This window comes from Simochromis diagramma, unplaced genomic scaffold (assembly GCF_900408965.1).
Source record: "Simochromis diagramma unplaced genomic scaffold, fSimDia1.1 OVJJ01000131.1, whole genome shotgun sequence".
In the NCBI taxonomy this organism is placed as follows: Eukaryota; Metazoa; Chordata; class Actinopteri; order Cichliformes; family Cichlidae; genus Simochromis; species Simochromis diagramma.
Window position 1 is genome coordinate 12,517,565 of NW_024387200.1, and position 14,695 is coordinate 12,532,259.

The following is a 14,695-nucleotide window of genomic DNA, read 5'->3' on the forward strand; positions in this document are numbered from 1 at the left end:
GAGCTGGTGAGAGAAGTTTTGCACATCAGGGATGACATGAGAAAAAGACGGATTACAATAGTGATGTGTCGGTCGCGAACGAAACGGCTCTTAGAGCCGACTCTTTGACGTGAACAACATGAGCCGGCTCCTTATCACGAGCTGTGGGTTTTTTTTTTTCTTTCTCTCACCATCTCTCTCGCACTTTTTTTCCGCTTCACTCCGCACGCGAGCCTTGTGCTTTGCGCTGGGAAGAGGGGGGAGGGGCGGTAGTTACACTCTCAATAGCACAGGAACTAGTGATGGGTCGTTCGCGAACGAAATGGCTCTTAGAGCCGGCTCTTTGACGTGAACGACGCGAGCCGGCTCCTTATCGCGAGCCGTCACGTGGGGTTTTTTTTTCTTTCTCTCACCCTCTCTCTCGCACTTTTTTTCCGCTTCACTCCGCACACGAGCCTTGTGCTTTACGCTGGGCAGAGGGGGGAGGGGCCGTAGTTACACTCAGTAGCACAGGAACAGAGCGGGAGGGAGAGAGAGAGAGAGCCAGGGACAACAACGTCACATTAGAAAGGTATAGTTATCATCCACAACTATTTTCATTTGCGGATGATAAAGGATTCTGAAAGTTTATTCATGCAGGTCCATATGACAGAGAATATGCATCTTCTTTTTGTTTTCATATTATAATTTATATTTAATTGTGTTGTGGTTTGCAGTGTTTTGTGTTGTTTTCACTTTAAATTTGTAAAAGGAAACAGCTGAAAATTTAAATAGTTAAAAGTTGAAATGTAAATAGTTGATTTTTGTATTATATGATTTATTTATTACATTTTATGTGGAGTGAATAAATAAAAGTATATTTACGGTGGCCCCTAGCAACAAAGAACGTACAAACTCCAAAACATGTACAAAACACAACAGAAGTGCTCCAGGATGCTAGGGGCAGTGTTGAGCTTTTGTTACCTAGTGGCTACACAAGCCAGGAAGTACCAACAACCGGATTTGGTGTGTGGTAGTAACAGGTAAATGAACATTTTTTTAAATTATTTGAATATGCTTGTGTATAAATACACAAACAATACACATGTGCTTTCAATTGTGTAATTTAAGTGATCTAGGTAGCTCTGGTTTGGAAGTTCAGTTAATGCTAGAAATGTGTTTTAGAGTTTGTACATGCTTTGGAATTTGTACGTGATTTTTTGGAGTTTGTACATGCTTTGTTTCTAGGGGCCACTGTATATATTTATATATAAACATATATAAATAAAACCATTTTGTTTTTTACATTAGTAATTATTTTTGTGCATAATTTTATAGTGTTGTTAATAATAAATTAATTAAAGCAACAAAGCAACCTGAAGAGCCGGTTGTGAGCCGAAAGAGCCGGATCTTTTTAGAGAGCTGAGCCGAAAGAGCCGGTTCTCTAAAAAGAGCCGGAAATCCCATCACTAGATTACAAAGAAAGACAAAATCATGCGGTTGTAATGTTTCGAGTTTGCAGTGAAGAGCTCCCCTTCCCATTAAGATAATGTGATCCAGGATCTCCCTTCTTAAAGGAGCTTTAGCCTTTCTAAAAGATCCATGTTGTAATTGAGGTCAAGTCTTGAGCTTTGAAAAACAAACAGATATTGCAGTGTGGACTTTTCTGGAATTTAGCTCGGACCACGTCCTCATTTTAGGTAATGGCAGATGGCTTGAACATGAATTGAGGCTGCGGTTTGGGGATGACCTCAGAGGGGACTGGCAGCGGCTCCCTGGCCAGGCATATCCCCATATACTAATGAGAAGTGAATGAATTCTAAAAGCATTTGAAACGACCCAAGACTTTAGTGACTGAAAAATAAGGTTTAGCCAGACCTGTACCATGTGCTCTTGTGAGTCACAGATTAAACTTTTTTAATTCAGTAGAGCCTCAGCAGGCACAAGAACTTAGGCAACTGCAGCAAATAATGATCAAATAAATAGTGAAATAGTGAATAAAATAAAAGTTGTTCTCTTTCAAAAACAAAGCTTGAACAAAACAAAGATAAATGAAATGTGTCCATCAAGGCACTTTTCTTTAAATGTGCCTAAGTGACTCTACCACTGTGTATTGTAACATAACATCCTGCAAAGCAGGAAGACTGGTCTCAGTGTGTAAAATGAATGACGTACTGCCAGTTTTGTAGTAGTTCATGCCTGATCACGTTGTTCAGTGTAGAATCAAAAAGACGGGATCTGTACAAAAAACAGAGCTCCATCCTACAATGTTATGTGTTATCTAGGAAACTAGTAGGGGTGCAACGATATTCGTATCGATATTGAACCGTTCGATACAGTGCTTTCGGTTCGGTACGCATATGTATCGAACAATACAACATTTGTAATTTATTTTATCAATTTTCCTTCTGACGATGCTGTCTGTGTTGAGCGCTCAGTGAATCTGTGTTCGACTACTCCGCCTAGGCTGCACTGTCGAGCGCAGATCCACTGAGCGCTCAACACAGACAGCATAGTCAGAAGGAAGAGCGCAGGGCAAGCTAGCGAGACAGAAGTTAAGCTCTACTTGCAACATTCAGATCTGGCGTTTGGAATTATTTTGGTTTTCATGTGACGTATGACCCTGAAGGTAAGCGAGTCATGGACTAAAGTAAAACAGTATGTTGGATGTGCCATGCAATGCTCAATTACATTGGTGTGAACTAGTGTGTTAGCGCAGTTAGCTCGTTAACGTGTTTGCCGTCTAGCCCCATGCACGGAGCGATCGGCGGTAGCTCGTTAACGGAGATTTGCCGTGTTGTGGCGTTAAGGTCATTTCAACGAGATTAACCTGAAAGCACTAGTGGGAACACAACGAATATGACTGCACATTTACGCCGACATCATCCTAGTGCAAAGACAAGTGGAAGCAGACAAAAAAAAAGCAAGCATGCTACTAACTTTAGCCGAGTCATTTAGACAGCTGTTAGCACATGATTCTCCTTATGCTGCTGAGAATATAGCCCAGAAGAAGCGGATAGTATAGCTTTTATTTTGGAAAGAGCCATTTCTCTGTAATAAACTCTCTTTTCCAAAGATGAGTGATTCCTCAATCAGATACAGGGCTTGCAATATCGCTAGCCCGACGTCCCGGAGCTAGCGATTTTTTCAGTCGGGCTACCAAAATCTATCTCTTCCCTGCCCGTCGGGCTATTGTAGGAAAAATATATGTCAATGCTTTTGCATTCTTTCAGAAATGTAGCTGGGTAATTATGTCATTGGCATCGGTGAGCCACTGTCAATATGTGACATATTGAAGTCGCGTTTGAATTTGCGCTTGTTTTTTTGCTTTCACTTTGCAATCGTGCGAACTGTGTATAGAGAGCGACAGCACTGATCTGTGAGTGATGATAATTTGTGCACCAATTCCTCTGACATCGTCTTATTAATCGTTAGCTTACTATGCAAACATGACAAGTGAAATCTCCCGCAGCAAGCTTAAACATGTGAGAGGTTGATCGCGCAGAGAATCGCTGAGCTTATGTGAGTGAGCATGTAAAAGCATTTCAGTTCTGCTGAGCAAAATAAGACAGGTCAGGGTGAAGAAGTGACAGCCAAAGAAAAGCTTACCACAAAACGGAGAAGTTATGACAAATCAGACTATAAGGCAAAAAGAAAGTGCAGCTTTATGGTTTCATGGACAAAATAATTTCTGTGGCTGCAATATGACGAGCTAAATAACCAGGGCTGCACATAAGTGGTCCGCAGGTGCGCATTCGCTGTCAAAATAAAAAACACGCACAAGGGTTAGGGTTAAATTTAAAAACTGTACTTTTGAGTTAAAATATATATTTATAATTTTAATAAATGACAAATTAAAAAGGCATGAACATTTTTTTTGTATCGAAAAAATATCGAACCGTGACACCAAAGTATCGAACCGAACCGAACCGTGAATTTTGTGTATCGTTGTACCCCTAGAAACTAGCTTAGCATTTCTGTTCAAATTCAATATAATCCTGCTGTATATTCCAGAAGATAAAGAACTCAGATACTGTGGTTTCTGCCCGTGGCAATGAGCTGGCCCAGAGGAGTTCCCTGAGGCCTTTTCAAATTTCTAGAACCTCCGTCTGCCCTGATGTGCCCCACACTGTAATCACAGCTGCATTGCCTGAAACACAGAGAAAAGCTTCTTGCAGTCATTTTACCATTACGCAACACTGGCCAACATCTGCTGGCTCATTTATTGTGCCACGGAGACAGTTTCCCTGTGAAATCACCTTAAAACTAGAAAGCACTGTGACCACCATCCATTCTGTGTCTCGTGCCACTTGTTAATTACCCATTGTGTGGTACCTGCCTGTGGGTATGGGCTAGCTTGACAAGCTAACAGAGAAGCTTAATTGGAGCTGACAAGCAGATACTTTGGTCTGTGGTCGCTGCTCACACTTCTGAAATGTTGCCCGTCCAGTGCTTATTAGCAACACTACTTCAGTAAGCTTAATGAAACAAATTCTTCATCTGTAAACGAGGCACTGAAAGAGAACATAAAATATATGAAGTGCTTTCTTAGCTGTCTCCTGCTCTAGGGCGAGGTAGAGAGATGGAAGCATTTCTCTACATGTCTGACAGAGAAGCACAGGAGCTCTGGCAGAGTTTGCTTCTACATGCGGGCATGACTGTGTCCCAAACTAAGTGACAGATTGCGTGGTGTCATGGCATGACATTTCAGCATCAGCCTGAAGGAAAAATGTCAATACCGCATAAAATGATACACACACTTTTTAAAGCAGAAGAAGGTGCATGTTAGTGCAGCCTGACAGGCGGATTTATTGTATGAGATCCAAATTCTCAGCAAGTGGGTTAGGGACTTTCACCGTAATGCAGTCTGTCATTGTGATCGGTCATCATTTTGTTCCCCCTACTGAGACATTTCAGTGAAATCCAATGAAAAACTGTATGTCAGCCATCCTCATCACTTTTTATGTTGTGTGTGTTTGCAGCTTTTGTGTAAATGGGTGACAGGTGCTTGTTGTAAAAGTATGTCCAGGGATCTGAGTAAATCATGTAAAAATGTATGTGTGCAGGAGAAGACCCTGAGACAAGACGTATGAGGACAGTAAAGAACATCGCTGACCTGCGGCAGAACCTAGAAGAGACCATGTCCAGTCTACGGGGGACACAGATCAGCCACAGGTAGGCGTGCAGAGATCTTTACTTTGAACGCTTAATGGATGACCCTAATCTGAAGATGCAACAACACAACAGTTTCTGGTTTTTATCCAGATTATTTATTTTGTATAGCACCTTTCAAGATAAAAACCACGAAGTAAACACACTAAAAATAAAATGGGGGCCAAGAACAGAACCCTGTGGTTTACCATGTGAACCAACAGAACCAACTTGAACCAGTCATGTGTTTTACCAGATACGCCTACCCAGTGCTTTAGCCCCAGTAGTATCAATACTTCCACAACCCAAATATAGAACATGCTCCCTTCGCAGAGCCATATATATCATCACATCATCATGGCCACTAAAAATAAATATATAAAAACTAATATTTTTTTTTAAAAGTTGTAAAAGCACAGAGAGGAGGTACAACACCTGGTAGACTGGTGTCAGAATAACAACCTGTCTCTCAATGGCCCACACCCCTCTGCACATCAACGGATCTGCTGTTGAGATGGTCAACAGTGTAAAGTTCCTGGGTCAGCCGATCTCTCCTGGAACCTGAACACCACCACCATCATGAAGAAAGCCCAACAACGTCTTCACTTTCTTAGGAAACTGAAGAAGGTCCCTCCTCCTATCCTCACATCATTTTACTGGGGAACCATTGAGAGCGTCCTCTGCTGCTACATCACTGTGTGGTACGGGAACTGCACCCTCGCTGAAAACAAGTGTCTGCAGCGCATAGTGAGGACAGAAGAGAGGATCATTGGAGGCCCTCTCACATCCACCTCCCAACTCTATGACAGACACATCATCCGACGTGCGAACAGCATAGTGAAGGACACTCTCCACCCCTCACATGCACTGTTCTCCCTCCTTCTATCTGGCAGACGGTTTCGCAGCATCAAAACCGTGACGACCAAACACTGGAAAAGCTTCTTCCCCCAAGCAGTCAGAGCCCTCAACTCACTACCACAAAAGGACTGATATACACATACGCCTTTACAAACACCTTACAATACTCATCAAAAGACTCAAAAACAACAAAAACTTCCACAAATCCACTACAAGTTCAGCAACCACCAGTGTGTGAATGTGACAGTGAATGAATAATGGCATTGTAAAGCGCTTTGGGTGCCTTGAAAAGCGCTATATAAATCCAATCCATTATTATTATTATTATTATTACAAACTGGACCTGGGAACAGCATGCTTATTTGCACACTCAGTCACATAGTTCTGAACACATCTAAATTATATTATATTTGCACATTTTGCATTTTGCACATGTCTTTGTCATGTCTCGTCAATGATATCCCGACAATAACTTGAAACTGGTATTAAATACTAGAGATGGCACGATACCACTTTTTTATGTTCGATACCGATATCATAAATTTGGATATCTGCCGATACCGATATGAATCCGATATAGCGTGTTTTTTAATCAATAAATTTTTTTTTAATATCTTGCTGCTTTTTGTATAAGTTCAAACTCAAGTTAAAAAACAAACACTAAAGCTATTCTGTTACACCTGTATGCAAAAAATACACTGCACCCAAAATATTTCATAGTTCAGCAACACTGATCAATCTAATAAACTTAAACCTGCTCCATCCTCCCTATTCTGGTATTTTAAAGAGTAAGCAACCTAACTAATAGGGTTCTAAAACTCCCAGCAAAAAAACCCAAAAAATAGGGAACCACCCATCCTCCACCTCATGATGCTTAATCGACGTACCGGTAATCAACTTTAATTTGATGCAGTGTGGGAAAAAAAATGCACAGAAATCAATTAATTTTGAAGAATAACTAAATAGATTCAACATCTTTCTCTTGATAAACAAACAAGAGAGACGGACTCACGACAGAAAAGCCGATCAGCTGATCATTGATCAGTTTCATGATTGAAGCAGCAGCAGGAGAGGGAGAGAGAGAGAGGCAGTCGCTCCATATATCGGTTGTTAAGCTTAACGCGGAAATGCTTTACAAACATTCAGAGATGAACTTACACACTTGCTTTACTTCTCTCTGGGATCACTTCCTCGGAGATGAAATGCCGGATTGCTAGCGAGGCTACAAATACACACAGCCGCTCTATCACGTGATGCATACTGCTCCAACGTGCTACAGTTATGAGCCGAGTTACGCCATGTCGCAAGTTTTTTGATATTTAATGGATCGGATTACATTTTTTATTTCCCTTTATTTACGTCAGTATCGGACTGATACCGATACGTAATATCGGATCGGTCCATCTCTATTCAATACCTACTGCACATTCCACTTTGTATTGTCTCTGTCCTGTCTGTGTTTATCATACAGTTAATATTGTATAGTTACAATTATAGTATTGTATAGAATTGTATAGTTAGTAATTAGTACCTTTTTATCCCTTAATTTTACCGAAACTTAGCATGTTATTTATATGTAATTCCTAGTTTTATATCTCTTGGAGATATATCCTTTATATATTTATAAATGCACCATGGGGGGGGGGGGGGGGGGGTATTTCGGTACACTGTATATTGTGTATACTACTGTATTGACAATAAAGCTCTTGAATCTTGAATCTTGAGATTACCCAAGTGAGTTTGTACATCACTCGTCCTTAGCAAATAAACAGATCTGATTGGACTGACTCACTCTGTACAATTTATCAGGGAGATATGTCCCCAACTATTAATGATACTCACTCTGTAAGCATGCCATCTTCTCCTCCACCTATCCTGGATTTAATTAAAAGCAGGCGCCACCTTCCTCACCAGCTGGCACACATGTAATGGCATTCAGGAGTTGATGGACAACCAACACCTTAAAAAGCTGTCCTACCTGGGAGCCGTAGGCACCGCAGAGAATCTAGTGAAAAGATTGCGGCAAAATGATCTATTGGTTTATATCAGCTCCCTGGGCGAAATGTTCCCTCCTCGCCTCTCTCCTTCACCCTCAGTCTATTATTTTGTGTGTTTTGCCCCATTTACAGAGGAAGATGGTGGCCGGGCTGTCGACAGCCATGACAGATGGCAGTCTGTGTGTGTGTGCATGCTTTTGTGTTTGTTTTCTACTCCTTTATTCCTCAGAGGAGTCTCAGCCAGGCACAATCAATACAGCGGCATTGTCTTACCACCACATTTAATCCAATGGGACCCACAGGTTTGGGGTGTGAGGTGTCTGATTGGTCAAAGGAGGCAAGTCTCATTTTCATGCATCAGACGCACAAGGCCAGTCAGCGTGAAGTATTTGAAAAATGCATCATCATACCGCCACATTAGCATTGTGTATGGTGTATATGTGTATGTGAGTTGAAGCAGTGAAACAGTGTAAAACAGTAGGTACTGGTGGCAGCAGTATGGATCACCGCTCAGCTTTCAGTCATTAGACCAAGTGTAAAATGGGAAGTCAGCTTGTGAATGTTTGAATGTAAAGAGAGCCTTTGAGTTTGAATACCAATTCTGTCCACAACAAAAGCCCAGCCAGGCCACCCTAATCTCTCTCCTGGATAAGAAATGGTGCCAATCACCAAGAAGCTTAGTACCTCAGTTAATTAATCACTGTTACGCTCGAGCAGACATGGCTGTCATATTCATTACTCTGTCCTTCTCTTTGCTTCCTATTTAGGAAGCACTTACATCTGTTTATACCCCAGCCGAGCAGACTGCAAGATTAAGAAGTTAGTTTTAGCTGCTGAAACATACTTAATTTACTTTTTCAAGAGTGCTTAGAAAAACAAGTGAGACTATATTTGCCAAAGATAGAATAAATAATTTGCCTGTGCACCACTAAATGAATGAACAAGGACCAAAAGGTCTTCCCTTTGAGACGCTTTTGCAGTAAAGCATCTTACAGGAATTTTTCATGCTCTGTGCTCAAGCAAATTTGCAAAATTTAAGTGTGACTTTCAAGATAGGAATCGTGTTTTCATTATCTAAGCAGGATCAGATCTAACAAGACCTAGGAGCTAGTTATAGCTTGATGATTTTGATAATTATGGCATTTGACTCATTACATTCCTATTTTAAAAGATTTTCTGGTATTTGTACCCTTATCAACGGGAAAGAAAAATACTCCAAATTAAAATGTATGAAATGGTTACTCTAACACTTGAAGTTAAAAGCACATTATGTGCAGTTTTGATTGAAATGGGGGGATGATGATGCCATTACTAATAAACACCATCTTTTGAAACTGATCGTAACTTTAGAAGCAAGTTTGCAAATGCTTTTTTCTCCAATAAGCTCAGTGTTATGTGATTGCACACTCATACACATACATTTATCTTTTCTTTAAATAGCTTTGATATTATGTCAGAACAGACTGAAACTACGCCCTTGTCTGGAAGATAGTGAGGGCTAATGTTACAGAAAGGATTGACCCGCTTGACAGAGATTCATGTGGTTAAGCTACGGTTACACAGACTCTGAAACAGTCTCCTTCTCTCATTGAACTGACCTTGCTTTTCGCCATCACACAGCTTGAGTGGCATTCACACCATTGTTTAGATATCCAGATGCGATGGGGCCCTCACATACAGCCCCACATTTCATTTACAGCCACTTTTTTCTATGCAAAAAAACTCCACATGTGAGGAAAAGCTATAATCTTCAAGGACAAACCTAGCACAGCAAACAGTCGAGGGATATCGCCCCTTTTTTATGTCAACCAGTCTGCTGGCACCTGAGGGATTGCTGCTTGGTCCCAAAGGGATTTAGCAACCGCCAGACGACATTTTGAACATAATAGCTTCCTGAGACCAGCTTGTTTATTCTGTGTTTACATTTGGAAAACAGTGAATATAGGACGTCTTAAATTATTCATTGCTTTGGAATGAAGGAGATTCTGAGTTGACATATAGGAATTAAGAAGTGAGGATATTATGTGTTATAATATGTGTACAATGTATGCGTCAAAAGCATTTTTAATGTCAGCAGCCTTACTGCAAAAGTTCTAAACTCACAAAATACTCAACAAAACATGCAAAAATCTTAGTTGTCACACATGTATTTTCTCCCCTCAAAAGTTGGAGAGTAGCAACTGTGTAATCCACCAAATGCGCTGCTATCGTTGTTAACCTGATTATTGTGAAAGCAGAAAACAGTTTCAATAACTGCAATTTTCCAATAATGACAAAAAATAGAAAAATAGAAAAAACAAAAATTTGCAGATGATTTTTTTTCATGCCAAATATCCCTAGGCTTCTATGTGCCCTACTAAAAATGCATTTCTTCAGTAGTTTGAAAGGTAATGTTGAAGTAAGTTGAAAGTTAAAAAAAAAATTCTTTAAGTAAAATTATTCCTCAATTTCATAAAAGACAGTAACTTATATAGTTGTCTAAAATAACAGTTAATAGCAAGCAATACGATATTATGATTTATAATCTGCAATCAGATCCACAACGAAGCATGTGACATTTTATACATTTTGTATACATTATGAAATTTTGATACCATCTGTCTGCCTCAGAAGGATGATTGTGACTTGAACAGCAAGAGTGCAGAGTTGTGAATCTGAAAAACACACCATGACATGTGCAGTGTCTCTGAAGTGCTGCTAACGACAAGCTCCCATGAACTGGATATTAACACAGAGCTCATTAGCAGCTGCAAGAACAAGGTCCAGCATATTTATATTAAGCATTGCTCAGCAGTAAGCAGTGCCCTGCTGTCAACATGCATTATTTCCATGCCAAGCCCTTGGACAAGTGTAAAAATAGTCTCAGATCAATTTTTGGGGGCTGTAGTCCTGTTCTATGGAAAGGGTTTGTGGGAAATGTGGTCTTAATATTGAACATTTTTTATTGCTGTGTGTGTGTGTGTGTGTGTGTGTGTGTGTGTGTGTGTGTGTGCGTGTGTGTGCGCGTGTGTGTGTGTTTTGACATGAGTATACATATGTGGTGGGTTGGATGTGTAAGGTATGTTAGCACTTTTCCTGTACTTGCTGCTCAGGCATATTCTTGGTTTTCATGCCTATTTATTTGAACACCTACATGCAGAGTCACTCTCGGTTTATCTGCCTTCCTCATTTTCTCTCTCTGCTGCCTGGAGATAAAGATAAGCTGATTAAGTGGGCCACATTGTGTATGACTGGTTAAATGATTTTGATTTCTATACTGTGGCAAATTGATTTTGGATTTCCATATTTGGGTGTGATGGATAAGATAAGCATTCTTTCTCTTTTAGCTAGACACTATAACATTGAATCACCTACGTCACTGGCCATGTGAGCATGTGTGTGGATCTCAGGAGGTGTTGATAAAGATGTGTAGTGAATATGGGTGGCATTGCTGTCCTTCTTATGTTGGCACTTGGCATCTCAGGGGTGCAGCGTTCTTTCCTCTCGCTAAGCACACACACACACACACACACACACACTGTTCTCACATCTCTAACACTGTTATGTGTGAGACGCTGTTTTAAAGTGTCACTGCTTTTGTCACCTAATGAGACCAGTGTGCAGAGGCAAAGGCCTCTCCTACTACTCCTACTACTATCCTGCATTTCACTTGCGTGATGTGCTACAGTCAGTAAGCCAATATGCAAGAAATTATGCAAAATTTTATTATATTGTAAATATGCAAATAATGTTTTTGTTTGGTGTCTGATCATAAAATCATTATATCCTGTCCTGAAAAACAGATGATTTGTAGCGCCTGCTACCACTTTTGTTATGTGCATCATTTCAATTTCATGCTAGTATTCTGCCCACAGAAGGATGTTTGTGATTGGAATGCACATTACCAGATTATCCTTAAAGTAACAGATTGTCAGAGATGCCTGGTTTTATGTTAGGTCTGTCTGTTCTCTCATTATTTGACTGCAGTGCACTCTTTTCCCCAGTAGAGAGAGCCCAAGTGAGTTCCCACTTTTCTCACTGAGAGTGCACATATGCTGTAGTTTGTGGAGTTGCGGGGCTTGATGTCCAGTCACTTTGACTCATTTGCCTTACTTCTATTATCCTGTTACTTCACATAAATAATTAAAGTTTCAGGCTGGATTTTGCTTTCATTCCATGCAATAAATCATCCTGATCTTTCAAATGTGACAGTTCTTACATGCAGATCCTGGTAAAGACTTGGAGGGGAAAAGCAGCAGTTCCTCAGTTAGTGGAGGATGGTCATGGTAGTGAGTCAGTGCTTTTTGGTCTCTGTGCATCATTGCATGTGCTGGCGGCTCTTATTTTCTGCCATTTCACTTATTATCATGGTGCCTCTTTTGTCTTTTTCTCTTGTACTCTTATAGTACTCTTTATCAAACATTTTTTTGGCATTTTCTCTCATTAGTGATTAAAACAATGAGATTTAATACAGGTTTCATCAGATGGGTTGGGAATATTACAGCAAGCGTTCCAAATTATTCAGATTGTCTTGAAAATAGTCAAACCTGCCAATGACTAGATGCACTGGCAGGTGCTTATTGTTGTGACATTAGCAGATGTGTTTTGAAGAGGTTCATTTCCCTTCTTTAGCCTTGTTAGGGCACCTAATCCAAATGTTATTTTCTATCAAATCCACTTGATAGTTGAGCGGAAGCAGAGCTGTCTCCTTCCCTCCATTTCCATCTTTGTGTGATGTACCGTGATGCTCTGACATAAGTTCTCATGGGAGCCTTTCTTCTCTCCTCCCCCTTCAAGTTAAAACACTGGAAGAAACAGCACTTTATGAAGGTCACACACTTTTAAATGCATGTGTACACACACACACACACACACACACTCATGCACGCACGCACACACACGCACAAACAAGCACAGTGTTAGAAAAAAGGCATGTGAGATGAAGGGAGTGGCACTCAACTGTAGAAGGCTGTCTACTGAAAATATGACTGATCTTTTCACCTGATTGATTTGCCCTTTGCACAGGCGTGTACTTGGTATTACTTCAGCGTCTTAGACTTGTGATTTTTGCCAAGACCCTCTATACACCTAGCAATCTTCAAAACTCTTTTAGAATTTTCAAAAACATCATTCTGATGGGAAAAACATTTTTAATTTATATTGTGAGGAAATATAAATTATTTTATTCTATGTCTCTACCCCTCTTTCTCCACAGTACATTAGAAACAACCTTTGACACGACAGTAACCACTGAGGTGAATGGGCGGAGTATACCTGCCCTCGCTGCACGCTCCTCCCCCATGTCCTGGCGTCTGGGCCAATCACAAACCCCACGTCTCCAGGCAGGTGACGCCCCCTCGATGCCCAGTGGCTACGCTGCGCCCAGGGCGAGCACAACAGGCGCAGGCACCACCACAGGGCGCTATAGTGGGCACTCAGACCCCTCCAGGTTTGTGTACATTTAAGTAGTAAGCCTGTGGCTATTTTTTTCTCATTTTCAGTCTTTAAGACACGACACAAGTAACCCTCCCCCAAAAAATGTCGACCAGTGCAGGACAGTGTTTTGAATATTTATCTTAGGGCTATTTGTGATTTCAGTAACTGAATGAATTTTTAATGTTTATAGTCAAAATAAGTTGAATTGGTTTTAGCTGATCCCTCTGTGCCACGCTGTGGTGTGAAACAGCATTCTGTTTAGTTGTGCCTCCTACATTTATTCCTCCCTCTGAATAATGTAGCTCTCAGCCTTTTTATGCACTGAACACAGAGCTCGTAGATTTTAAACATGTTGCACCACCATGTAATCCATGTAAATTAAATACATAACTATGCTTTGCTGTATAAAGAAGAAATATCTTAAGTGCACAATATCAGCCCCACATCATTTATACTCAGTAAAAGTCCACTTTAAAGGTCATTTGTTTGCTAACATGTGACAGATTTCCATTTCAGTGTGCAGAAATTCATGCTTAGTTTGTATTCATACAGTCACCAAGGCCTTACCTGCCTTTCTCTGCACATTAATACAAATAGCTTACTGTCATACAGCAAGGCTATGTATACTTTTTCATAGTAAAACCACACACAGGATGGTTCACATAATACATTTATGTGAACCTTGAGAGGACTCACGACACTGACAGATTACCTGAGTGAGAATGGATGAGTTTGTGTCTTCTGCAAGTCATTACAGCAGCAGGCTTCTGACCTTCATTCGCTCAATAGCAATAAATGACTTAAGCACGTAGGAGAAAAGGCTTTTCACATTTCACCCACACAATCATGTGAGCACGCACTCCCAAAAGAAGATATGCTGTAAAGAGAAAACTGTGAGGGAATGGTAAGGATGAGGTGTGATGTAGCAAGGTATCTGCAAGATTAAAGAAGAAGAACAGAGCAGAAAATGTAACAACATGTTGGGAGGGAAAGGTGATTAGCTGAATTATTAGCTTAATTAACTCAGCGCTAATGGCCCCCGTGTTCTACCAGCCGTGTCTGATAGCTATCTGGAAGTTGCCTCAAATCTTACCGCTCGTTCACTGTCAGGTACACAGAGACACAAACTCGCTTCTCTATACCGACTTTGCAAAATCCACACACAGTCTTCATGTTCATTATTCAGATTAGCCAAGGTAGCATCTTCCTTTATGTTTAGTTGACATAATTTGCTTCTTCTTCACTTAAACAAAGACCTTAAAGTGTAAGAGCCACGAGTTAAAAAAGAATAACTTTCTAAAGCAAACTGAAGTTAA

The 14,695-nt window shown here is 40.5% G+C and overlaps 1 protein-coding gene across 11 annotated transcripts in view; it reads left to right on the forward strand.

Annotated features, from left to right (window-relative positions):
• Nucleotides 1-14,695, forward strand: part of nav3 (neuron navigator 3) — a 398,636-nt gene that overhangs the window by 331,516 nt on the left and 52,425 nt on the right. For 10 of the 11 annotated variants that reach the window (XM_040050291.1, XM_040050289.1, XM_040050290.1 and 7 more), the window contains 2 exons: nt 5,025-5,133; nt 13,159-13,392. In XM_040050291.1, the coding sequence (XP_039906225.1) occupies nt 5,025-5,133; nt 13,159-13,392 (343 nt within the window). The remainder of the gene's footprint in view (nt 1-5,024; nt 5,134-13,158; nt 13,393-14,695) is intronic. The other variant, XM_040050292.1, reaches the window with a different exon arrangement.